This window comes from Drosophila bipectinata, chromosome 2R (assembly GCF_030179905.1).
Source record: "Drosophila bipectinata strain 14024-0381.07 chromosome 2R, DbipHiC1v2, whole genome shotgun sequence".
Classification (NCBI taxonomy): Eukaryota; Metazoa; Arthropoda; class Insecta; order Diptera; family Drosophilidae; genus Drosophila; species Drosophila bipectinata.
The window spans coordinates 16,490,393-16,517,179 of NC_091737.1; the positions used below are offsets into that span (position 1 = coordinate 16,490,393).

The window sequence follows — 26,787 nt, forward strand, 5'->3', positions numbered from 1 at the left end:
CTTTGGAAGGTTTGGGTGTTCGGGCCTTTTATTTTTTTAAATATCCCCAACCCGTTCTAGAAAACATATTCAAACAACTTAGTACAAGATTTGTCTACATATTTTATTTAAATGGTCGATATTTGTTTTGCATTTAATAATGATTTGTTTCTTTACGTATAAATGTACTCATTTCAGCTTTTGCTCGCTGATCAACAGTTTTTGTTCCGTGTTTTGGGTGCCAGGACATAGCCACAACAACATTCAAACATTCAGTACATACACATAAATTAGCTATGCATATACATATATTTTTGGAGTTCAGATTCGATCCGTGCTATAAATTAAGCTGTAAACTAATCACAATCTCTTACGATTCTAAAGTTGTACTGGAGTATGGGGTGAGCGTTGTCATCGCAAAGTTTTTGCTGCAAATGAGATAGATTAGAGATGCCTGAAGTCAACGAGGATTTGGGGGATACTCACCTGTTCCAAATCGTGGCTGGCGCGCAGCATAAAGTCACGCAGGAAGTAGCCGCGAGCCGGCAAGTCCAGAGCTAGGATGAGTTTATTGTTGCCCAGCTGCTTCAGGATCTTCACTCCGCTGGCGGGCGGAACCTCGTCATCCTCGTTCAACTGTGCATTGGCATTGGCCTTGGCCTGATCCTCATCGTGATCCATGCAGATGGACCACTGTAGTGGTTTGTTAGAGCTGTCGATAGAGTTAGATTCAAGTCTTGGAATATAAAGCTAAGGTGCCACTACTAACCTTAGGTGAACCTCCAGGCTGCTCGCCTGAAGGTAACGTGATACTGGAACTATATAGCTCACATTCAGCGAATTGTGTGTGCTGGGACAGAACTGCTGCACGCCGATGGTCTGATTATCCTGGGCGGCGAGCACACAGCTAGTCACGCTCCAGCAGTCGAGTTGGAAAGGCGGAAGAACTGCTTCATCGGCCTTGGGAAGCTCCCCCGAAGCGCTGGCAGTCTGGACCAAGCGGTAAACAGGATCGTCGTTGGCTGCCAGTACCGGCCCTGCTTCTTGGGGGAAATTCTTCGTTTGGACGTCAGTGTTCTTGCCAAGCTCAAGACCACTGAAGGTCTCATTGACAGATGCAATGGCTGATGCAATGTGTTGGGTCTCAATGATATCCGGGTCTTGATCCTGCTCCTCAGCGGACTGTAGATCGTCCTCCACGTGCTGCTCCTTGATGTTGGCATCCAAGTTATCCGGCTGAGGCTGTGTGGGTGGCAGTTCCTCAAAGCAAACGGACTGGATGGATTGAAATAATAATATAAGCTTAATGTTACATGGAATATACATGTATATCTTCCTTACCTGACAGTTGTCGCTGACCGACTCGTCTCCATTGCACTCCGCTGGCTGACCGAAGACCGACGTCCTGATGGTCTGTTGTTTTCCAAAGTCCAGACTTCGCTGGTTCGCCGAGCGTCTCTCCAAGTTTGATTCCCGCAACCCCGCTGCCTGATACTCAAATCCGTATACCCCAGTAATAGGATTGTCCACCGACTCGTTAGTATTGCTCAGGTTCTGAAGGTCTAGGGCGTCCGGATTGTCGCTGTTGTTACGGACTGGTGCCGCAGCCGCTGGAGGAACATCGAGAGCCTGGGAAAAAGCACTCTGGACGGGCCCCGTGCTTACCTTGTTTGTGGTCAGCGCCAGGTTAGCAGTTGGTGGCGATACCGTCTTGTATACGGCGTACACGTTTCCGGTATTATACTTGCGAATGGGATGCGAACCAGGATGGGCAGCCGGAGTATTAGAGTCAGAGGCGTCGGAAACGGGACTGGCTATGGTGCCCACCACCACGATGTGCTCGTCCAACTTAGGGGCCGAGAGCTTTGGCTGCTGCTGTTGAGCATCGATATCGATAGAGTTATTCTCGAAGTCCTGAGGCAGAGGAATAGCCTGTGGTGGCTTCTCTGTGGAGGATATCGTCTCGTTGACTGTCAACTGGGTAGGTGGTTTCACGGGTGCGGGTGGCACATTAACTGCAGCCGACTGGAGCAATTTTTGGCCAGTGGACTGGCGAAGTACCTCCTGGGAGATTGGCCACTTTGCTTTTTTGCTGTTGAGAGTCTTGTTGTTGAAACGAGGAGCCGTCGTGGTAAAGATCGTATGCTTAAGGCTCTGCTGTTGCTGTTGCTGCAGACCAGTGGGCACCTGTGGCTTTCCTATTACCGCCGCTAGTTCTTCTGTTTCATCTTCGCCAGGACGCAGGTTTCCGGGTGGACGTGAAGTGCTGGTGGCATACATTCTACTAGGCCACGTCCCATGGGTTTTGTTTTTGAAGAGAGTGTGCAGGTTGTGGAAATAATGTCGATCCTCCTCGCTCAGATGAGCTTGTCCCGTCTCCGGACGGAAGAGATGTCCGTTTCCAAAGAGTTGGTAGCCATCCATCTGCTGCTGCTTGTTGTGTTCCACGAAATACAACGTGGACACCGCCGCCAGGCTGAATTTGTAGAAAAGATATTCACTTTGTAAGATTGTGGCTCTCAAAATAGATGTGTCTTCTTACCAGGCAGCCATGACGATGATCAGCAGGAAGATAACTATCTGCAGGGATCGACTGGAGCAGACTTCGTACCCATCGCGCCGGCTTCCATATGGCTTGAGGGATCCTCGCTCCGGCAGAAGGCAACGTGGCTCCAGTAGATCCTTGGCACGCAGTTGGTGGCTGTTGTGGCCAATATTGGCACGTTCCAGGTGCTCGATGCGCGTCTCCAGGGATCCGGTCACCTTGCATAGCTCCTTAACGGCTCCGATGTTCTCCATCAGTATACGGTCCTGGAAGATCCCGTGTCATTAGAGAAGTAATACCTTCAATTTTCGGAAGAATCTCACCTTGTTGACCAGTAGAAAGTTCTCGATGACGTTTCCATTGGGCAGTACCACACTGCCAGCCTCTTGCACTGCATCGGGGATCACCTCTCGCACTTCCTGCGCAATCACTCCAGTATCTACGATCTCCCTTGTGTCGCTTTCACGGCGGAGACCCGAGTGGACAGCAAACTCGGGCTCGTAGCGGTAGCGAACAATCCGAATCTTCTGCAGGTTTCTCAGCTGCACCGAAGTGTCCAGCTCACCGATCTCCTGCTTGGCGCGACTGTCGCTCGGCTGGACAATGTGGCCGGACACCTTGAGGTTGCCATGCACCACCAGACTCTCGTCTGGCCGGTCTGTGTTGATTCCCACACGGCCCGCATGGAAGACTGACTCCTGGGTAATACCTCGCTGCCAGCAAAGATCCACATCGGACTCAAACTGACCCGGGTTGGAGGCACGTACGATGATTCGCTCGCTCCCGTGACTCATCACGGGGAAGTTGCCCGAAATGGTGTGCACGTGGAGACCCACGACCAGTTGGAAGAAGCGCTGCTCCGGATTGGGGCGACCCTTCTTGCGCATATTGTTGTTCGTTGTCTCGGAAAAATGCAATCGCCCCACGGTGACCTTGCTGACGATGTGCTTCTGGAGATCGATGCTATGGAAGGGTACACCAAATCAAAATCCAATAATCGATTATACATATTTCAAGAAAATATATATATGTTTCATAATAAATGAATCATGATGATTAAGAAACCAGGATATTTATATATGGTCCCTTACCATTCTAATATCGTGCATTGGGCAATTCTGCATTGGTTCTTCAGAGGAAAATCTGAATAGATTTAAATTTCACTTCTTTATTAATTTTTAAATCCAGAATTCCCATACTTGACCCCCTCCGATACCCATATCTTGGACAATTTTTATCCGATCCTTGAAGGGAATACCTTTAAAGATTCGCAGTTCAATTCTCTATTAATCTGCATCAAAACCTAGAAACAAAATTTTCGATCGAAATTTTTCACTTTTTTCCTGATGGTCCCCTTGTAAAATCCGGGATTTCCAGAATTCTCATTTTTGACCCCCTCCGATACCCGTATCTTGGACAATTTTTATCCGATCCTTGAAGGGAATACCTTGAACGATTCGCAGTTCAATTCTCTATAAATCTGCATCAAAACCTGGAAACAAAATTTTCGATCGAAATTTTTTACTTTTTTCCTGATGGTCCCCTTCTAAAATCCGGGATTTCCAGAATTCTCACTTTTGACCCCCTCCGATACCCATATCTTGGACAATTTTTATCCGATCCTTGAAGGGAATACCTTGAAATATTCGTTGATCAATTCTCTATTAATCTGCATAAAAACCTAGAAACAAAATTTTCGATCGAAATTTTTCACTTTTTTCCTGATGGTCCCCTTGTAAAATCCGGGATTTCCAGAATTCCCATTTTTGACCCCCTCCGATACCCATATCTTGGACAATTTTTATCCGATCTCTGAAAGGAATACCTTGAAATATTCGTTGATCAATTCTCTATTAATCTGCATAAAAACCTAGAAACAAAATTTTCGATCGAAATTTTTCACTTTTTTCCTGATGGTCCCCTCGTAAAATCCGGGAATTCCCATTTTTGACCCCCTCCGATACCCATATCTTGGACAATTTGTATCCAATTTTTTAAAGGAATACCTCAGATTTTAACCTTATCTAAGTCTTGTCTTAGAACAAAATGTTCGATCAATCTTGACCCCCGTTTTTCTGATGGAGCTTCTTAAGTGATTCGGGTTTCCTTTAGTGGTTATTTCGTATACTCACGGTACTGGATAAAATGGTTTCTTGGAGCGGTCCGACTGACTCTGCTCCACGCGGATGGTTTGGTTGGGCGCCTCAAACTTAACGCCGTAGAAATGCAAGTGGAAGGATTTGATTTTTTCGAGGCCGGACGGGGTCTTCACGAATTTGGCATCGCCCTGGAGGCGCGCATGGCAAGTGACCTGGAAGTGGTTCTTTTTCTGGCACACGTACGCGTCGTCCGAGACGCTGAAGTTGAATCCCTTGTCCGCGTCCACGCGGTAGTAGATCACAGACAGCTCCTGCATGTCCTGGTCGAATAACTTGTGCCAGTTCTCCGGCTGGAAGGCACTGAAACGAATGCACTGGCCGCCGGCGCCGTCCCCCGCCTCACTGCCAGAGCCAGAACCGGAATTGTGTCCTGATCCGGCACCCGATCCCGGTATCACGCCACTCGCATGTCCATCCAGGCTGTTGTCTGCCTGGGAATTTATGTTGGACAGGGCTGGCGATACGGAGGCGGAGTGGGTGTGGGAGGGGGCAGGCGTCGTGGCGGCCGTGGGCGTGCCCAGTGAGTGGTGGGAGGCACGCAGTGGACTCATCTGCAAACCGGCCTCCACCTTGGGCGGCGACGCAAAGTCGGGGCAGTCAAGCTGCGTTGACATCTTCCGTTTGCGCGATAGCGAGTGCACGGGTGTGGAGGGCGCGGAGAGACGGTTCAGCGACAACTGGCTGGTCCCGATCACCTGGACTCGATCCCCAAGCCCCAAGGTCGAAGTCAGCGTGCAGGTGGTCAGGTTCTGGTAGCTGTCGGACGCATAAATACCACCACCCGCTCCGTTCTCATAGTAGAGCATCTGGTCGTGGCCCATGTCCTGTAGTTGCTGCTGCTGGTGTGTCAGGTGTTGCTGATGGTGCTGGGCGAACTGTTGGTCGCCAAGCTGTTGCTGCTGCTGCTGGTGTTGCTGTTGCATCTGTTGCTGCTGCTGCTGGCAGAGCAGGTTCCCCGGATTTATTATGAGTCCGGACTCGTGCTTGACCCGCACATCCGTCTGGGGAGCGGCAAAGTGGTGCTGTTGGGGCGGCGACGCGTACTGACCCAGTTCTGTCTGCAGCATGTTGGCCTGGTGTTGCATGGGCGTTAAGCCGGGATAGATGAGGTCCCTGCCCTGGGGCATCGCCATGCCGTGCGCCTCGCCCAGAGGACTGTAGGCGGGCTGCGAGTCCGGCGGACTCTCTGGCAGATGCGGATGGACGTGAGCCAGCGTCTGGGCCGTCAGGGAACGTCCATTCCCATTCAACTGGCCCTCCAGGCCGTTCATGGGCGGGGTGTGGGGCGAGTCCAAGGTGGCGACACCGACTCCGCTACCGGAGAGGCCATTGTGGCCCAGCTGGATGCTGTCGTCGAGGGCGCCCTGCATAAGCAGATCCAGACTGTGTATGTCGTCATTGTGTATGTCATCCAGATCTTGGGGAGCTGTAAGTGTACAATAAGTGGTGTTATTAAACAGGGTCTCTTGGAGAAGACTTTCTTATCAACAAAGTGCTTTTTCGGGATTTTCCTAAAAGGGAATCAAGTAGCTTGTAGCTATTTTTGCATTCCGATTTGTATATATTCCTAAACGATAAGTATAAGTATCCCAATGTAAACAGTTAATACAGAAAAAATAAGCATTCAGTTGGGCTTTATCTTTTATGGAGAATAAAGAACAAAGTCCGGGAATTGCAAATCGGGAATCCGACATTCATTTACATTAAATATACGATATAACAATACGTTTTCGAGGGGGCGTACACCGCGCGGAGATAATTATAGTGAAATAAACAGATTCGGGGAACTAAATAAAAAAACAGGGAGCAAATAGCTGATAAGCCATGAAATTCCCGCTCTGTTTGATCGATATATGGTATAGCTAGCCGGGGAGGAGCCGGAGAAGCGAATTTGTTGACGTGCCAAATAAATTGTTGTGTAATTTATGCAGGACCCGGAGTGGGTGGACTGGGTCTGTGGTCGGGGATGAATATGTTAACATTTACCGTTCAGCGCTTTGGGGTAGTCCATAATTAATATGTTGGGTTTTTTTTTTTAGTAGCACTAAACAGTTCTGCCACAAAATTCTGCACACTAAGCTCGGCGTCGAGTCAGGGAGTCAGCGCGAACGGCCCGCGTCTTGGCCCAAACGAATCGCACTGATGGCCAAGTTAGCTCTTGTTGGCTCTGTTAGGCTTTGGGGGTACATCCATGGAAACATAACCATTAACGGATTTCATTTTCAGTTTCAGCGGGCATTCTACTGTTGCTGCTGCCTCTGCATCTGAGAAAACAATTATCTAACGCACGTATGAGCGAGCATACGGTTGATGCACTTTTCACAACTCGCTGAGCAGCGAAAATGCTCCGAGGGGTGGGCTCTGCTCCCGGCTCTGGGTCTTAAAAACTAATGCCAAAACCGAGGATAATACTAAACTAAACAAACGAAAGCGAAGATGAAAACGAAACCTAATTACTCGAAATGAAAATAAAAACAGCACCAGCAACAGTAGCAGAATTGCATTGCCTCAAAATCAATTCACAGATCTCAGCAGGTATTGTTTATGCAATTGTTCTCTCCGGCGGTAAGTAAATATTTTTACATATGCATTGGCCCTTGTCGTAAACGGCAAACTGTTTCCCAAACTTGATAAATTGTTTCCCTAGCTCCGGATTTGGATATTGTAGTCACTTGTGCGTCCCGATACGTCGGGTGCGGATTGAAAATATCTGAGCACTGACTGCGCCCCGGGAATATCATATCCCAGTGTGCAAATATTTGGGCTTCCAGTCGAGTTATTGATCAAACAATTCTGGCTCTGCTCCTTTCGTGTGCCACACAAGTGGCATGCAAATTCTAGCTAGTCCTGGGGGGAAAATTGTATAGAAATATATTAAACGATTTCAGCTATCATATATCCTGATTGTCTCATTCTCGACTGTGTCTGTGAGGGTGTACAAGATGCAGAGCCTTAGACGGTTCTTTACCAGTTCTGTAGACTCTGAATACTCTTCAAAAAGTTTAGAAATCTAATGATACTAGAACGACTAACTAAGAAATTAAGTTTTTTCAAAGTTAAGAACTTTCCAAGTTTCTAACCCCTTTTATGCTAAGAGGTTTCTGATTCTTAAATTAAAACTAATTTAGATAATATCTTTGAGTACATCCCCATTAAAGGGTACTCTACTATAAGCCTTAGATAGCCCATCCTACTGTTATGTCTATTTTTGGTAGCCACTTTGGTTGTCAATGACGAGGCGAGGCAAGCCAGCCTTCAACGGGGCCATTGCAAGGACTCTATTTGAATTTGAATTTGTTATCCTTGCCAAAAATATGCATATAAACACTTGTAGTAATTGAATAGATTTGTTATTCGGGAGTTAGTTTGCTTTTTTTTCGCGTTTTTTTTGAATACTTACACAGGTCAAAGATACCAAGGTCCATATTCAAGTCACTTTAGAAACATCCTGTCCACGTGGCTACAGCATGACTGATGCAAACTGGTCTGGAATGAACAACAGTGAAGGTCTCGTTATTGGGATTCAGATTGCCTGGCCACGTCATGTTACAAATGCCATTGGAGCTAACTTTTCCGGAATTCTTGCAATTCGAACGCACAGCCACCGGTTGCTATTGGCTTCTCGGATAAATTAAATAGAAGAGACTCTTCAGTTGAAGTTCTTCAGGTTGCTTGTCTTATATTCACGTACATGTTTACTGGATTCGAGGCGATAGAATCCTCTGAAATAGCAATGAAATTTAAATTGTATGTGTATGCTTATCGAAAAACTAGACTGGAGAACATATGGGGATGTGGAATTGTCTCGTAGCTCGATATCAGCAAAAGTCTGGAATTGCAACAAGGGAAACAAAACAAAATATAAGCTATGGCCGGATGAGTGAATGGCGCTTCCAAATGGAAACTGGCAATTTGCGTCTGGATGGCAGCTTTATCTTCAACAGAAACGAATTTGCATCGAAACCAGAACACGTGACACTAAAAATCCCAACATAAATAAGCAAAAAAGCACTAGAAACCAATTTAAGAAATTAGGCCCAACAAAGTATGCAACAAAAAAAGCACAAAGCCAGGTGGGAAATGACTTGTGACGCACATGGCGTATACGCAATATTGAGAAATTGGGGAGATGAATATCCTCTTCTGCTGTTATGAACCTCAATCAGCCTTGGTTAGATTAGCGGCTATTGAAAGTGATTTTAAAACGAAATAATCTGCGTTCGTTTCTTCGTTCGCTCTTTTCTTTGTAATTTTTGCTTTTTATCGCAATGATTTTGATTGAATTAACGCCTTGGATGTCTGTGTGCCTCTCCTGTGCCACGACAGACGTCAGATAAAGAACGCTTCCTCCTATAACAATATAATAAAAAAAAAAGATGCTCAAGTGATTTGATTTAGTCGGACGCCACAGCAGCAGGGCAACTAAAAATAAACCCAAACCGAAAATCTAAAAACCAGACTCATGCTCGTGACAAGAGCTTCACTTGAAGAAGCTGCCAAGACGGCGGCGAAAACAAAAAACCAAAAAAATAAAATAAATAAATAACCCGTAGTTATCCGGCTATTGATTGTGGGCTTGTTTTGGTCTATTACGAAGTCGGAAGTTAATATCTTTGATTTGCAGGGCACTACCTCTTGTGTTATAGCTTCTGCCGCTGCTTCTGCTTCTGACCTGGCTTTAACCTCATCCTTGAGCCGACTGGCTCATCATCATGCCGGAGCATTTAGCGTTTTATTAGCATTTCAATAAATCCACGGCAACCTCATGGTATCACATCCAAAGCGCTCTCTCGAATGGCGTGCGGCTGGCTTGGAAAAAAGGCAAAAAAGCAAAATAAATGCTGAATAAAATTCCACAGTCGATTGCACGTAAGCAACAATCAAATTGAGCCATAAATATATTTTTTTATTTTTTATTTTTTGGTTAGCAGAGCACTGCTCTCGGTGTGCTAATTGCTTTGGATTCGCTCAACAGACCGTCCAACAAGTCAATTACTTTGGCCAAAAAAATATTTCGGCTAACCCATGACTTTAATTTAGTTGTAGCCCAGGCCAAGCCCAAGTTTAGACACATCAAGATGTTTGGAAAAGGCGTGAAAGGCACTTATCGGCCGAATTAGCATCCAGTCCCTAACTTAATCTCCAAATATCTGACCAGTGCTTCATCCCTCGGCAGATCCAATCCGAAAAAAACATAAAATATTTCGCAAGAGTCTGTCGTAAAGACGAGACGGAAGTGCGTCATATTTATAAGCAAAGTATGTATATGATAAGAACACATTCTTAATAAATGGCATTCTGACCTTTTCGGATAAGTTTTTAATTCATAAAATCCAAATAAGAAAACTTAAACAAAAGCTTTGAAACGGATACGAGAAAAGAAAGTCGGTACGGTACGGGGTAAGGTACGGAATATTCCATTTGTTATTGATCGCATATTTAGCATCTTTCGAGTTCCAGCTAAACGGATCCAAGTAGTCCGCCCCCTCTACCCTACACCACTCCCCTCACACCCCCTTCTATTAGCAACAAAATAAACTATGCTAAACAGCTTTCGGCCAAGCTGGAGGTTGAGCTCGAGCGGCAGCTTCTTCGCCATCTAGATTGTTATTTATAAGTATCTTTATTTATTTGTTCTGCATGATTTTTTCCTCAACTTTTACATATTATTGCCGCCAAGTCTGAGAGCCACCTGAACGGGGAATTCCAAGGGGGAGGGGAGTATCGCGAGGGGTGCTGTTACTGTTGGCGGTTTCTGTTGGCTGTTGGCAGTTGGCTGGTGCTTGAAACCGTCAGAAACCAAACCAACCGGTTAACTTTTATGTCTTTGCCTGATGCTGCTGTTGTGAGCGTCTTTTTGGGCTATAGGACACGTTTGTGTGTTTTTTTTTTGCCTGCTTTTTGTTTTTGTTACTGTTTTATTTTATATTTTTTAGCTTTAGAGCTTGGCACAGGTTGAGACGAGCAAGCCAAGAAGAAGAAGATCCACCGCAACGCAAACTGGCCAAAATCAAAGTCGGCTAACTAATGAAATGAAGACCTCAAAGTCAGCACCTCAAAACAAAAACACACAATCACAATTAAAAATAAATAAACATTGTTTGGTGCAAATACAAAATTAAAAAATTTCAAATAAAAACAAAATCACTTCGTTTTGCCGCATTCTTTAAAGCCCGATTGTTTTTTGTTATTGTTGTGGTTGAATGAAAGGTGAACTGCGTTGTGAGAGCGTTTTGTTTTTAGTGGGAGGCTGGCCTATTGTTCTTTAGAGATTTGACAAGATCTGAGATTACGTATCCGCCAGGTAAGCCGCCGATTGTCAGTCACCGCTACTCTCGCACATCAGAGAAATCGCTCGTTTTGCACATGTTTTATTTTCTATTTATTTGCTTAATTTTTTCTAATTTCTTTTTGTTTTTGTTTTCTGATATTACTTTATTGCTTGCATTTGCTTTTTTTCCCGGGAATTTTTGTTAATAAAACCTATATATATTTAAGCTTATTTTAAGCTAAAGTCACTTTTAAATTAGTCACACACACTACTCGCTGGGCACTTACACTTGCACAAAAACACCGTTACTCTGATTGTTTACGAATTTGTTGCTTTTGTTGGCGTTGTTTAAGTTGCACTCTCCGTGTCCGTCTCTGTCTCCTTTTCTCTCTGACAGTATTTATTGTGTCGTTTGTGTTTCACGCTTCGTATACTCGATGCAACTGTTACTAAGATCGCGTTTTCCTCTGCTTTTCTGCCGCTACGACTGCGTTTCAATTCGGTTTCAACTAGATTTCCGCTCGCGACTGCCACTGGGACTGGTATCCAAATCCGTTGGAGTGTGTACAGCAACTGATCGCTCGAAAGCCGTTCTCTCAAATCTCTGCTCAGTCCAATGAAGCTTGGATTCGGATTCGGATTCAGACTCGGATATTGGCTTCGGCTTTGGGGGTTGCCACAGCGTCCGAGGCAGCTGGAACTTCGCCGGGCAAATGAAATAATAGCTAATAGTATATCCAAAATTTTCTAAAATTTTTAATTTTATGATTATCATTATATAATAATGAATTACAAGAATTAAAATAATAAAGAAATGTCTTTTTTGGAAAGAGTTTAATTTAAATATTTTGTGGAATATAGTCTTAAAAGATTCCCTGAGGTACTTTATTTTTTTAAATATCAAAAAGAGCTTAAGAAACATTAAGTTTTGTAAAAAATATTTATAATATTGATAAGAAATCTATTTATTCTACAGCTTAAACAAAACGTAAATCAAAAACCTCTTTAAGACCTTTTTAAGATTAAAACCTTAGAAAAAATAAGACCTTTTCCGAACTTACACTTCTTCTTAATTGATTAAAAAGCTAAAAAATGTAAATAAAATATATTTACAAAAAGCTATTCTTAAATATATCCAGTTACCGGCATAATGGCAACCACGTTTTCTGAACAACGATCTCGCGGGATTCTCCCGCACTCTGCGAGAAATTGATAAATCACAGCCAGGGTTTGTTAAGAAAAAATGTAAATTAAATTATAACTAGCAGCGCCAACAATGGGCTTAAGTAAAACCCGGCCCCTGTGCTTAGTGCATCAGCTCTCACGCAATTAGCGTTCCGCCCCCACCGCAGACCCCAAACCCGAGTCCCGATTCCCGTTCCGCGCGAGACTCGTTTTACGCTGGGATGGTAGATCGCAGTTCGGTGCGATCTGATTTGATATCGGTGTGTGCCGGCTTGTGCTCGGATAACACCCCTCGGATTGGTTGACAGCTATTTTGTTTCTTCTTCGGCGTCAATGTAATGATACAGTCCCATATATGTATGTGATGGGAGCCGCTTGCCCAGACCTCCGTCTCCATCGCCGCCTCCATCTCCAACTGACCCATCAACATTTCCAACTTAACATCGCTTAATGGAGTTGTTTGTGTTCTTGGGGGAAACACATTTGAGGTTGAGGTGGCTACGCAGATTGAATTAATCCGCTGATTTATGTAAATTACACTAATTCATATTACTCAATTGGTTATTCAATATTCATCGCCTGGCAGGGCGTCCAAGAACTGTTTCTGTTTACTCAAATGGTTTTTGCAGATTCATTTCTATTTGATCCACCCAAATGCCCAAAATCTGATCACATGACTCATTCAAATATCTAGTTTTTGTAGCGTAACTAATACCCAGACTATTCAAAGAATGAACCATTTCGCTGTGGCGTAACTAATTTTTATCCAAGCCGATTTAAATTAATACACAGTTCGTTCTGTAACATATTAGGCAACGTTTCTGCACATTCTTTAATTTTTGGAGGATAGGATTTCTTGAGCTAACGATTGAAGCAATGTAAGTACATTGAAAAATAAGCCACGCATGTTTTTACCCCACGCTGTACGCCTTCGAGAGCTTTTCCAGAACCGTAGGATTGTTGTTCGGCCAGTTCTTAATTTCGTTCAAGATGGACGTTACCACTGAAAAATAATAATTCTCATTTAATTAAACATTTTCTGAGGATTAAAAACAGTGTCTCACTTTTCTTTTCCTCCGCTGACATAAGCATAGCCAGAATGGTGAACTCGTCGTTTCTACTGATCTCCAGCAGCACCGCTGCTGTTGTGGGCTCCTTATTGGGTACGTAATAGTCCTGAAGTGTGCGCAGCAGATCCGTGTACGTTTCAGAGTCAAAGCCAGCACCCAGGATACGGCACAGACTCGCAATCTCGATTGACTTAAGATACTGATACTTTTGTGATGGAGCCAGCTCCTTCCATGTAACATGAAACTGAGCTGTGCCCGTAGGTGGCGGCGGCAGATCTCGCTATTAAAAATGAGATAATATATCATGAAATTTTCTATTGAAAAATAGGACTTACCTCTACTGGTTTGACTTCCGGCCCCTTTAAAGTTTTCACAATATCCTCTTGCTTTGGTACGATTTTTTGAACAGGTTTAGTTTCGGAAACGACACTTTGTATGATCTTTGGTGCTGAAGAGGAAGGCTGCGGTTTGGGGGTCTCATCAACTGCCTTGACTTTTTGTGTATTAGGTTTTATCTCCTTTTTCACTTCCTTGGCAGTCTCAACCACTGGCACCACCTTTGGTGGACTTTTCTTAGTTTCTTTTTGTTTTATATCGGTCTTCTTAACCTCCTCGAATACACCACAATTGCTGTTAAAGATTTTGTCGATGTCCTCATCGGAAATGCGTAGGCTTTTGCTGTCGTCGCTGGCGGCGCGGGGTGAAACAATATCTACAATCGGCACCCTGCGCATAGGCCGCTTGGATCGCTTGTAAACAGGTTTATCAAATGGCAGGACGTCCACCAAATCGGCACGATCGGGGGTAAAATTTGGGCCACCTTTAGTGGCTAGAAGTGGACATATAAAATAATTTTACTACATTATCTAACAGAGAAATGTTTTTATTAATTTACCTATTTTGCGCAAACGTTCGTTGATGCGGGCTAAGCTTGTTTTGGCCTCAAGATTTTTGGGCTCAATGGCCAGGACGGTTGTGCAATCCTTGAGCGCTTCCATATTGTTGCCGAGGGATTCGTTGGCCTGCATTCGCCTGTAATATGCCTTGACGCACAGGTTGTCCAGACCTATGGCGGCCTCACAGTCCTCAACACAGTCAACAAACCTGTAAAATGAGTGCATACATTAGGATTATTCGTAATTATACGTAATCTCGTAGTCGTACTTTTCCTGTTTAATGTAACATAAAGCTCTGTTGATATAATAAATAGGATCGTAGGGATACACATTGATGGCCTCGGTGTAGGCTTCAATGGCTCGGTCGTAATCCGCCTGCTTGACATAGCTGTTGCCACGGTCCTTTATATCGTTGGCTTTTTTATGCTGATGGGCCACAGGATCCACTGGCAAATCTTGTTTCTCAGTCGGTGTACTGGCCGCCGAGCTGCTGGGGCTCTCTTTACCCGCCTTGCCCGTCTTCTCCACATGACTGCGCACCGGAAGATTCTAGAACAAAGGATTTTTGGTCTGCACGAGGAAGGGACGATTCAAGCTTACAATATTGGCGGCAGCGGCGGGCGCATTCTTCAGCTCTTTTTCCTTGTTCTTGATGTCCCGCTCCCACGAGTAGAGATCTTTCACGGAATTGGCATAGTCCGTTGCATTTCGGCGCACCTGGCGTTGCAGTTCTAAGGCCTTTTCCGCTCCGCTCATCTTGGTTGCTATGTATTATTTTAATTCGAATTATTGGGCAACTTTTGTTATTTCTAGTGATAACAAATCAAAATATTAATATATCGATATTTTTGTAATCGGGCTTTTGGGGACCAGTGTTGGAAAAAAAAATCAACATGCACCGACAAAAATATTACAAAAAATTCGAGAAACCAAGAAACAGACCTGCAAATCGTGAATAAAATGTAGTTCCAGGCCAGATAAACGTGTCGGACTTGGAAAAAAATGCAAATCAAATGTTTTTGTACGCCTGCTCGTTTATATAAAGTTATCGAATGGTGTCCGAATTTCACTCGATAACAGTTGGCCCGAAAACAGCTGTCTTTTGTTTTTAAATTTGTTTTGATACAATTCTTACAATTAATTATGATCTTACCAGGAGAAAAGAAACATTAACTACAATTTAACAGGTGACAATGCTGAGGCTGTGCCTTTCGCCCCGGACTGGAGTGCCCTGCAGACGTAAGTAAGGATTCTCAAACTTTAAATTGTTTTGTTATGTAAAATATTTGTTTTCCAACGCGCAGTTTCGCACACGAAGAGAAAACACGGACAAGAAAGCCGGAAACGCACTATGAGGTACTAAACATATCGACCAACTGCAGTAGCCAAGAAGTCCGCAATGCCTTTGTCAAGCTTTCCAAGCTGGTAAGATTCTTGTAGACTCCTACATGGATAGCTAAGAAGTTACGTTTATGGCACATTTTAGTACCACCCAGATGTCAAGAGCAATGCAGCGAGTCCCGAGAGGACGGCTCGGTTTCTACAAATATCGGAGGCTTACAAGACTCTAATTAAGCCTAAGCTACGACGGGACTATGACGACAGCCTGCTGTGGAAGCCATCGCGCTCGGAACGCAGTCCGGTGGACGAAAAAGGCAATCCTATCCAACCGTGGGATGTCAAGCCCAACTTTGACCCAAATCCAAGACCCTACTATGGCATCAAGGGAGTGAATCGCGTCTCAAACTGGCAGGTTGCCTTGGCGTTAATGGCTATCGGAGTCTTAGGAGCATTGTTCGGCTTCACTTCTGTCAAGTATGTTGCCAACTTGATCAATTATGTGTTTATTTATGTAATTTAATAAAATTACAGGCACTCTTTCAACCTGAGTCGTCAAATCCAGGACGAGGTCTCAGCAAATGCCAATTCCCACCATGCCGCCGTCGTGGCAGATGCCCAGAAATACGGGAACGAAGAACAGGTACGCCGCATGATCGATCGAATGGCACGGAGTCCGTTTAACCAGACGGCATCGAAGTAGTATTTTATTTGATTTAGCAAAATTAAACGTGAAAGCAGATAGATATTTTTGATTGTTTTGTTTGGTTCAAGGCAAAGTAAATTCTTCGGTATTATGCTAAAATTATATCATCCCCACCGACCTTCGTTGCCGATTTGCAAACTGTGCAAATAAGCCAGGCGACTATTTAAACTCTGCCTTCGATGCTACCAGATCATAATCCAATCTATTCAACTACCAATATGAAGTCAACTATCCTCTTCAGCGGCGTGTGCCTTGTGGTCCTTTGCTTCCTGGGAAGTTCGCAGGCCCAAAACAACACTACAACCACCACCACAACAACTACGACTACTTCGTCTCCGGGTTCATCGGGTTCGTCGAGCTTCTCAAACTCCTCTCCTGGCAAGATAGTGAGGGTATCTGGCCTGACGTACTCGGCTACCCGGAGGATTCGCATTGCCACCACCACAGCCAGCAGCACCAGTACTCGCAGTGGCAAGGCCAAGAACCGGAAACTCCGTGCTAAGCGCGCCCAGGCTAAAAACGCTAAAAACGGCAAGGCCAAGCGAGGCAAGGGCAAGAACAACAAGCGCAGGAACAATGTGCGCGTTGTTAGGGGCTAGATCGGCCAGGATCCACCATCCTACTACTCCTGTCCACCAGATCATCCCGTTACTAATACGACTTTAAGTCAATGTTTTTATTTTGAGCTCATTCTAAACACGAAACACTTATGTTTACCGACGGGCGAATTAAATTAGATAAATACGTAAATTGTACTGTTTGTTTACGCTACTTTGAATTGATAGTGGAGACACTTAATGTGGAACTACCTGGAACCCGCCACCGCAACTACAAACTAAAGGATCACATAGTAAAAAATCCAAAATCGCCGCTTATAGCAGCTCGTTTGCGTCTACAGCTTTGTTTGCGTGGACTTCTTGGCATTGGCATCCACCTCCTTGGCCATGATCCGGATGCCGACATGCGGCTGTGCCGGCTTAAAGATCACCTCTCCCTGGGGCTTGTAGTCGGCGAACGGCATGTTGAACACCTCGTGGAAGCCCAGCTTCTCCATAACCCGGGCAGAGTAGTGGCTAGAGCAGACTACATGGTAGACATTGATGCCGTTCTCTCGCATATACTGATAGGCGCGCTCTGTAAGTCTTCCGGCGATGCCCAGTCCCCGGTAATTGGTGTCCACTGAAAGGATTTTGCCGTCCAGCATGATGTTTTCGTTGGGGTACAGGTCAAAGATGTTGAAGTGATCCTCAACGTGGTCAAACAGGGAGAGGATCTTCTTGAATTTTGGGTGCTCACAGCCATCTGCTGCCTTGACGGCCACGTCGTCGGGGGACTAATACGGTTTGGAAAGAAAGACTCAAGTTAGTTGGTGTTTTTCATGGGATGGGCTTAGTTCTACTTACCGGGCGTCGCAATAAGCCGTTTAGGAAGATGCCAATGATCTTGCCATCCTTGTCGACCGCCTTGTATGAGCAGTTGTCGGAAAGGGGCTTCAAGGAGTACTTCTCCAGCTCCTTGCATTCGCCGAGATCAAGGAATGTGTTAAGGGGCTCATCCTGAAACGATATCAATGATTTGAGTGATACACTTAACTCATTATGAGGCTATTCGAGTGCCGCCAATCTAACGATAAAAAATCTAAACAAATTGCGACCGTAATTACGCGACACGATCTTGGAATTGATTAGCCATTCAAATGATTTATAGACGCATTAGTTGGATTGCGATTTTCTAATAATTTATAGAGACAGTTGGGGAATTGCGAACGGAACTATGCCTACTGGGGCGTGGCATGCATACTAATTAGATATGGCTATTATATAAATATAGGTCTTGATTATCCAATAGGTTTTTGGTCTTAGCGAGGGAGAATTCTCATTGGCCGGCGGCTGGGAAACCAGTCTACATGGTGTGTACTACATAGTGCAGGCCAAGATCAAGCTAATATATTGATTTCAGAAGCAAGCCAAGAGTCGTGATGCATGGCGAGACCTGTAAGTTAACCATGACATGGATCATGTTCCCGATCATGAGCCTCACGACAGCCGAATAATTTCGATCTGGTTCAATGAGGCCCCCACCAGAGATTCATTCCCGAACCCCGGTGATGCCCAAAGCCCGAATTAATTACAATCTTAAGTTTAGTGTGCGAATTTCGCGATAAACTCAGGCTTAATTAAGCCGACGATCGAACAAATAAGTAACCACGTGGTTCTCCGGTCCGACTAATTGAAATTCTTTGGAAACATTTTATTTAAATTCACTTTTGTTTAATGGAATTTATAAATTCACAACTCCCGAAACGGTGAGCAGGTGTTCAGCTTGATTGGCTTGATTCAGTGATATGCAAACGAATTCCGAATTACCCCACCGCCACAAACAATACAACAATATATTATGCATTGAATTAATGTGAGAAATGTCGGGCACTTACTTTAAAGAAAAAGGTCTTGAGCATGGCTATAACCGCCTCTCCATCCTCCGGCCGGATCAGTTCGATGGTGTAGGGACAGTCCTTCTCGGACGACACTTTCAGAGCCTCTCCCATTTTCTGTGTCAGTCGGGCGATCGGATATAGGTCGTTGAGCTGCAAAGGAAAACCAAATAGAAATCGTTAATGGGCATTAAGGTTGGGGAAAAAAACCTACATACGACGTGGAGCAAACATTATTATTTATGGCTCTTAGATGAAAGGCATTTTAATTTGTTGTGTATATACATTGATATATTTTGTTTGTGTTTTCGAATAGCACACATGTGTGACGACGTCGCCAGAACCCTGCATTTTCTTCAGACATTTCCAATTTCCACATACTACTATATACATATATATCTTTTTTTTTTTTAAATTTTGTTTTCATGTCCGCCACCGACAGCAGTCATAAATTATACAACTGAAATAAAGGTCGGAGTCTAGTCGAAAAAAAAGTATTTAACATTTTGTCGTCATCATCGGGAAACTATATATACTTCCCACTCTTAGTAGCCATAATTTTCAGCAGGAAAAGTACTGCACTGGCACTTCGTAGCCTGCACTGGCGGATCATTAGAAAAATCTGATATAAAATCACGTTTCATTAACTTATCTGCCATTAACGCCACGTTAAGATCGCCTGCCCCCAGACTGGGCAATAAAAACGAACCGGCGAATATTTGAAAAATTCGCACATGCTGATTTACAAAGTAGCCTCCGGCTTTTGTTTACACTCGACCTCATCCATACTAAGTCTATTATTGGGTGCACCACTTGTATTTATAGACCTTTTCAGTGCCGATCTAACCCACGCATCTGGGACAGGCTGGATCTCTTTTGGGGGGCGGAGGTGGGACACACACTTACCCCACATCTGGAATCGAGCATTATGCGCTGGCTCGGGTTGCTCGCCATCAGAGTCTGATCGGGCAGCTTTTGCACTTCCATGGTAAACAATTTGTATACGGATAGGGATACGGGTTTGTTGTGTGTTTGTTTGTTTATTGCAAAATGCCAATGCCGATGCTTTCTTTTGTTCTACGTCGGCGGGCCAATAACAAATTATGTTAGGATATTAGGGGTACGGAATGGGGAATTTATGGAGAATTCTTTTCCTCCGATTTTGGATTTCGCGGCGCACGTTTTGCGATTTTTGTGTTTATTTCGCTGCCAACGGCTCTTTGTTTGTTTTTTGGCGCTGTTTGGTTTTTAATTTGACTTTTTTCCCCCCCCTTTTTTTTTTGGTTTGATAAACAGTAGAGTACACAGTCACTAGCACACACACGTAAGCTCAGATTAACGATGAATGAATAAAAAAACAAATGACTGCAGGTGTTATCCTGGCGAGGACGTTGATTCGCCTGAGAGCAAACAATGAATGCCAGACATCGGCCCCGTTTGCAGTTTATATAGCGATCAGATCGGATCGAAATTCGCGCAAATGCGAGAGCATATATATCGGATCTTAGCATACAGAGCCCGCACCGGCGGCTGTTTGTTCGCGACTGAGAGACGCGAGAAGCGTTAAGGTGGATAAAGCCAGCGAGTCGAACGGATCGATCATATGGGGATATAACCAGGTCTAGGCACTCATACCGCTCTCTTTCTGGGAGAAACTCAAGCCGGTGTGAAGGAAACGTGACTGGATTTCTCTCATTCTGCGACAAATCGAGTTTCACAGCCGTTTCCTGTATCGGGCTTTCCAAGATGGGCCTTTCCCTTACAAGTCCGGCACTTCCGCTGTGCAGGGCAGCTTGTTTTGCGGTCACTGGTTTTTGACATTTTATATGAATTTTTTTTTTTTTGGGTTTAAATCAAAAATAAATAAAACAACCGCAAGCAAACAGGTTCAAAATTAGTGCAGTGATGTTGTGCTAACTATCAAGGTCAGTAAGCTAGGTAAGGAACTAAAGGAGAGCTTTATTAAAAAAAAAAGAATATTGAGTCTCCCTATCCCCTGTTTAAAACCTACACTGCGTATGAGTAATATTTCTTATGCACGAGTCCAACACGGCGTATGAGTATTTTTCCGTGAGTGATTTCTGCAGAGGGCTTGCCAAATCATTCATCGTTTTGTTTTTGTTTACTTTCCGCTCGCAGCTGTCGCGTTTTGTTTTCTTTTTATATTTTTTTTTTATTCATTTTTTTTGGCCGTGCAAACGGAGCGCACGCCGTTGGCTCAATTAATATGCGACAAAAGAAAGAATAACAACGCTATTATGGAGGTGAGGTGCGAGGTAGTAGCTGGGTAGCAGGGGGTACCACCCCCGCAAAATCGGACCGACCGACCGGGGCATCTGTATTTACATTCCTCGCCCCAGACGGGTTCGCCCGGCGGGCTCTCGAAACGGTTTGTTTAAATTGGCGCGCGCGCTCTCCGGCCAATTATCACCCAAGTACTCTGCATACTACACGTAGTATAATATGGAAATATTTTTAATAATTCAGCTTTGTTTTCAATACTCCACAAAAATCACAAATCCCAGTGCTGACTACCAGTTAGTTTTGAGTGGTTCGCTGAAGCGAAATGTGTGTGATTTTTTAACGGCCATAATTAGCAAGGCAAAAAAATGCAAATTGTCACCGAAACTGTTTATCATGCGAAATCATTGGAAAATTTTCATGGATAATTTTGTTTACATATTTTTTTTTTTTTTTGCCAAAAGATTGCCGCCTGGATTGGTTCTTTTAATGAACTTGTTTTTTTTTCTGACCACCTCACCGCTGTTCTTGATCTGGAGCACTAATTATATCCCGAAACCAGAGTCGCGCCTCTTTCCATTGTCATGGCTATAAAATTTCCTTTCTTTTGCTTCTGACTCAAGCACTGCAATCGTTATTTGAATCGGTTTTGGGTGCAGGTGCGATCAAACAAAGTTGAGTGACTAAAACACGTTCTTTTTTTAAACAAAATATAAGTATAAAATAATAAACGTTTACGTATGCATTTATTAAGGAAAACAATACTTAAGGTATTGTTGTCTATAGATATTTTTGGGATCTCAGCATTTGCAGTGTCATGCACATAATGATCTCCAATAAATCTCGGCGGTGTCATTTATAGTATGAGTTTATTGAGCTTCCAAAAAATTGCTAAAACGGGTTTTCGAGAGGTTCTGTCCAGAGGATGGGGGGGACTTGAACATTGATATGTAACTAATTGACAGGTACAAATGTTAAAAGGCGTTTAAAGTTATGAATTCCAATTAGTATTCATGAGACTAGTCGGTAATTAAGCATATTATTATGTGTTATGTTGAGTAATTTATTGGGCGTTAAACTCGTATATCTCTTAACTGACTGTAACTGACTGCACTTTTGGACCCACTGTAGATCTGCAGCTCTCATGAGTGATATTCTGGGGCGATTAACGACTTCAAAGTGCTGCGCAGCCCGCCGTCATCGCCTCGTTGCGATTTTGTTTGCATACGGATAATTAAAATCACATTAGCGCCGTTTAAGTGATCACCGAGTTGGCTGGCTATTTGCAAATACAATCAAAATGATTGAACGTTTAGCTAAACACCTCTCGGATCTCTCCATAAAGTGTGATGTCTTTAGTTTTTCATATCTTATCATTGACAAGAGGCCCATTTTGTCATATCTAAGCCAAAGTTAATTGCTGGGAACTTTCCACAAGATCTCGTATCTTAAAAGGGGTCTAGTCCAAGGCCCCGTGGATTAGGTTACCAGGTGTTGTTTTAGAACTCTATTAACATGGCAATTATTTAAGGAAAACGCCAACTTGATTAAGGATTGCCATTATGAGAAGGCGTCACCCCATCAATTTATATGCTAACTAGTAGAAACTAACTAGTAGACAATTCTGTTCTATTTTTAAATACTCTTTACTGGAATGGAAGTTAAATAAATATAATATTTAAACAGAGCTTAAATAGTATTTTTACGTAATCCTATGTAAAACTTTCATATTGGGCGCTACACGTGTTTAAATCATTTGAATATGCAAATCAGATCCATAATACTCTCCACTGACCATAGGGGACTAGAACGAAACCCACAATTAGTTACTGCTGTCATATAAATTACAATACTGCATTTGCATTTGCCATAAATCATTCGTATTGTTAGCCATCGATCGGGCTGACTTTTTCGCCCAGAACGCCCAGAATTACATGCCAGGTTTAGGCCATAAACTTGAAAGTTTGTCACCAGGCATGTGGCTTTTCCGACAACTGCAACAAGCCGGAATTGATTTCCGTCGGCACCTTGGACCAAGTCCGGCGCTGAAGTTTGGGGCTGGACAACTTGGCCAGATCGACATGAGAGTCGAACGTGACTGGAAATCGAGTGTCCACAGTGGTGGGGCTCCGAGGCGGGGCGGCTCGAAGGCAGGGTGGCCCGAGACATTGAAAGTTTGTTTCAGCTTAATAAAGTTCTAAAGCCGCTTCGTCTAATCGAATTAGTGCCACAGTCGTCCCACTTCTCCGCCCCTATCTGCCTGCGGCAGCTCCGGTTTGGCTTTTGTCTGCCCCCCCAAAGTGGTGGGAGTTGCACTTGCCACATATATATTTAATGCACTTGGCAACAGTAGGTTTAGGAGCAGTAGAGTATACTGGATCTTTATAAGCTGTGAGTTCAAGTGAAACCTGTAATTAAGCATCACCTGGATGAAAAGCATGGTTAATCAATTTATAATGCCATATTTATTATATGATATCATATTTATCATATCATTTAAATGTAAATCTAGATGTCACGAAATTTAATATATATTCTGAAATCTTATGAAGAGATTTTTCATTATTTCTCCAATTTTAAAGCACACTTTTAGGCCTCACAGGGGATTCAGGTAATTCCACTGACAATGAGTATGAAATAGTCGTTCAACTATTGCCACAACTATCCAGACTTAGATCCGCTTCTTATGACCGCTAATGTTACATTCTAAATACATTAAAATACTCTTATCTCATCGAAGTGCTGTGCACGAGCAGCGGCAAACACAATTGTTTGAAAGCAAACACAAATGAAACGGAAACGACCAAACAATAATTTATCAGGCCGCACAATAGTTAACACACTAGTGGGCTTTTGTTCAATTTAATGTAAATTGCCTATTTAATTCGCCATCCGATATGCCCCTCGCGGGAGAACGATGCTCTGCATCTGAAAATTACCCGTTTAGGTTGTAAATTGCATTTTCCTCCATTCGCTGGGAAACTTCATTTAAATTCATTCGAGCCACTCTGGTTCAGGCGATTTCCTCGCCCTGAATTTGCATTTGTGCAAAAAGGAGGGCTGCAATCCCAGGCCACATACCAACTCAATTCAATCCGGACTAGTTTACCAATGAAATGCGAGGCAGGAGATAATTTCAGCCATCTGCTGGCACACAATGGGGACAGTGGAGGGTTTGTTGTTTTTCAACAATAAGCTCTGGGCATCATCTAATCTGGCTGGCACATGCATCCACATCCTCTTTCCCATTTTTTTCAGACTGTTTCCATTTCCCTTGCCAGGCAACAGGATGCAGCTTTCCTGACAACGACACATTGCGCATTCGCCATGTATGCCACACTGAACGTGTTATAAGACACATATTTTGTTACTTCTTCTCTGTAGGATTAAGGATTAAAATTCAAACTTAACCCTAAACCTTTTTGAAGTTAATTAATTCCATTTCTTTATTATCTTATCTTTTCATTCAGACTTTTTCAGTTTATTTCTCTCAGTGCTGACAGTACGTACGGCAGCACAAATTGCTGGCAGGAAGCCAACAAAAGCCGTGCACGACTGGGCATCATCATTATCATCTTTGGCAGTCCCAGTGGCATCCGCGCGGCATCCTCATTATGGCCATTGCCGCTCGGCTGCCTGCAGCAAGGGAAGCGGCAAAAGCAACAGAAACAGCAACAAGCTGACACTCTGACAATGTTGGCGCCATTTTGTTGTTTGTCTTTCCTCTTGTAATAAAATGAGATCCGGCAGGAGGACTGCCTGCCGTTTCGCCTCCTTTGAGGATGGTAATGGGATTCAGTCTGCCATGACTACGGCTGAAGGGCGTTTTAAATACTTGAGGGACTCCTGCTCGAGCTCCAGCATCAGCTCCAGCTCTCCTCCACAATGTAATCATCGCCGGCAGGACTTTTGTATGGCACGTAGCCAGGACGCTTTGTCAGTTTGTGTCCCATACCCCGGAAGGGGCGTCTGTTGTCAGCAGTTTGGCGGTGGATGGAGGGTCGACTTTTGTTGACAGATTGATTTTGATGTGTTTTCATTGTTATTGTTTGGCCCGGGCTGGTGAGGGCCCTTTAAATCGGGAGATGAGACTCTTGAGTTGTCCTTTTTGTCACTGATTTCAGCCGAACTGCGTCGAGGCAGTAAACATTTTAGCCTAATTGCTTGACTCTTTAAGCCCTCGAACCGCACTGACTAATTGACAAAAGCCTTCTCCTCTTCATGGGATTAAGGACTTGATGAATTAAGTTTGCCGGCCTGGACTTTCTGAATAGGAAACTGGACCTGAAATATTCATGCACTTTCATTTATTTAATGAGATTGAATGAGAAACGGTCGTCCATAATTCACGAAAACGGGAGGCACAACTTTTTCGCTTTGCAATAGAAATCCTTTTTGGCCAGGGTCTAACCCCCTCTTAGTTATTGCCTGTTGGACCGGCTGGGTCATTTGCTTAAATCCAATTAACTGGGATGAAGTCGGGCGTGCCAAGCGCTCCGTCAGCTTTATTGGAGCGTATTAAAAAGCCAGAAAACCAGAAACCCACAAGGGCGGCCTGGCCTCATCAATTGGAATGGAATCCAATCAAATCGATACAAAATGCTGTACAAAACCGAGGGCAGCAAGGATGCTTGCCAGATTCCTGGCATTTCTCCTTTGCTGGCAAAAGTTGCCATTGGCATTGCTCATACGCCACGTTGCCCCCCGAATCAATTGAAATAAATAGGATACATATGTGCTTGTTTGCCCTGTGTATGCGTGTGTGTGTGTCGTACATATAAGCCTGGGGGGGTCTGTGGAAAGAAGTTGTTTTCCACATATTTGTATTACTTGCAGAGGACTGTGATTTTCATTGCCCATTTTATTTGTTCGCCTGCTTGTTATTGACAGCTTGGACGTGCGTGTGGGCCGCGATTAAATTTGGTCAACTGTCATGCCCCGGTCAGCTTTAAGTTTGCCCCTAATGTTTGCCTTGACAACGGGTTAAGTAACCAACGATATCCTGAATCGATTTCGACGACCATTCCCAACAATCTTATCCCCAGGTTCTATGATGTTTTTATTGACTTGAAGTACCGCCTGATTTGATTAGAAGAAGAGATACATTGTTTACTTGGAATACGATAAGAAACTATCTAATCTCAAGGGCTCTCTTTCAATATATGATCAGTTACTAATCAGTAAGTAGGTATATTTATTACTTTCAGGTAATTTCCAGTGATCATATAAAGATTACAAAATCTCTCTGATCTTTAACACTCTTCTGAGCTTGCAAACACGTACTATTCGCGGCACATGTTAACGTAAATCTTTTTTCACAAACATATACCCTAGTTTATACTGTTAGACAATTTTAATAATTTGATTTGGTCGCCTGCCAAATAGTCGCAGTCGCGTCTCTTGCGGCTTTTGGGCGCTTAAGTATTGTGTGTTTTGTATTTAATTAGGACGTGTGGGCCGTTTTGGGGGGAACACTAGAGAACAAATGTGTATATATTTTATAGTGAGAATTTCGTGTTTTATTTTCGCCGAACTTGAAATGAAAAACATTTGGCGGCAAAGTAAATGTCAACACGAGAACGAAACCAACAACTTTATGAATTTATTTTCTATAACTAAAATTTAAAGACATATTTTTGTCGACAACTTACGCGTGAAATTGGCTAATAAGTAGGCCCTAATATGCCGCCTCCTTTAGATCGGATGAATGGTCGGTGCTCGACTAAATTGACGGCCTTCCGTGTTTTCGGAATACGTTTGATTTTGCGCGCGTCCGGTGGCGTTCCGTATCGTCCGATGAACCGTTAGCAACTGAGAAAGAACTGTTGTAAACAAACCAATTCAACCCCTCGGATACTTTACAACGGCCGCAACGGGCCACGGGCATTCGATGAGTTCGCCGCACGGCTTTAATTTGGCTATTTGTAGCGGACTCGATTCCGACTCAACCCCGAATTACCGTG

At 43.8% G+C, this 26,787-nt stretch overlaps 5 protein-coding genes across 9 annotated transcripts; 2 read left to right on the plus strand and 3 right to left on the minus strand.

The window, feature by feature from the left end:
- Positions 1–78: 78 nt before the first annotated feature.
- Positions 79–11,598, minus strand: LOC108123530 (myelin regulatory factor). Of its 3 annotated transcripts, none has more exons than XM_070277971.1 (9): positions 11,242–11,598; positions 8,084–8,164; positions 4,657–6,109; positions 2,848–3,487; positions 2,522–2,790; positions 1,321–2,455; positions 749–1,254; positions 466–691; positions 79–407 (listed from the first exon to the last, which is right to left on the minus strand). In XM_070277971.1, the coding sequence occupies exons 2-9, from the start codon at positions 8,106–8,108 to the stop codon at positions 336–338; spliced, it is 4,326 nt and encodes a 1,441-aa protein (XP_070134072.1). In that variant the 5' UTR covers positions 8,109–8,164; positions 11,242–11,598; the 3' UTR covers positions 79–335. The 3 variants fall into 3 exon arrangements, with proteins under 3 accessions (XP_070134072.1, XP_017094243.2, XP_017094244.2); XM_017238754.3 differs by having other exon boundaries at positions 8,084–8,169; positions 11,242–11,597; XM_017238755.3 differs by lacking the exons at positions 8,084–8,164; positions 11,242–11,598 and adding an exon at positions 6,670–6,863.
- A 1,288-nt stretch (positions 11,599–12,886) lies between these two features.
- spag (RNA polymerase II-associated protein spaghetti) lies at positions 12,887–15,185 on the minus strand. The gene is made up of 7 exons (XM_017238673.3): positions 15,048–15,185; positions 14,706–14,869; positions 14,374–14,654; positions 14,105–14,313; positions 13,545–14,038; positions 13,204–13,489; positions 12,887–13,142 (listed from the first exon to the last, which is right to left on the minus strand). Exons 2-7 carry the CDS (start codon positions 14,859–14,861, stop codon positions 13,051–13,053), a joined length of 1,518 nt encoding a protein of 505 aa, XP_017094162.2. The 5' UTR covers positions 14,862–14,869; positions 15,048–15,185; the 3' UTR covers positions 12,887–13,050.
- A 21-nt stretch (positions 15,186–15,206) lies between these two features.
- Positions 15,207–16,191, plus strand: DnaJ-60 (DnaJ-like-60). Its single transcript, XM_017238678.3, has 4 exons — positions 15,207–15,348; positions 15,410–15,530; positions 15,592–15,920; positions 15,978–16,191. Exons 1-4 carry the CDS (start codon positions 15,299–15,301, stop codon positions 16,144–16,146), a joined length of 669 nt encoding a protein of 222 aa, XP_017094167.2. The 5' UTR covers positions 15,207–15,298; the 3' UTR covers positions 16,147–16,191.
- Positions 16,192–16,367: 176 nt separating this feature from the next.
- Positions 16,368–16,748, plus strand: LOC108123495 (uncharacterized). Its single transcript, XM_017238679.3, has one exon. The coding sequence runs from the start codon at positions 16,368–16,370 to the stop codon at positions 16,746–16,748; it is 381 nt and encodes a 126-aa protein (XP_017094168.3).
- Positions 16,749–16,804: 56 nt separating this feature from the next.
- On the minus strand, positions 16,805–26,643 carry speck. Of its 3 annotated transcripts, none has more exons than XM_017238676.3 (4): positions 26,476–26,643; positions 18,584–18,736; positions 17,553–17,705; positions 16,805–17,482 (listed from the first exon to the last, which is right to left on the minus strand). In XM_017238676.3, the coding sequence occupies exons 2-4, from the start codon at positions 18,695–18,697 to the stop codon at positions 17,042–17,044; spliced, it is 708 nt and encodes a 235-aa protein (XP_017094165.2). In that variant the 5' UTR covers positions 18,698–18,736; positions 26,476–26,643; the 3' UTR covers positions 16,805–17,041. The 3 variants fall into 3 exon arrangements, with proteins under 3 accessions (XP_017094165.2, XP_017094164.2, XP_017094166.2); XM_017238675.3 differs by lacking the exon at positions 26,476–26,643 and adding an exon at positions 19,490–20,127; XM_017238677.3 differs by lacking the exon at positions 26,476–26,643 and adding an exon at positions 18,798–18,935.
- Positions 26,644–26,787: the final 144 nt, after the last annotated feature.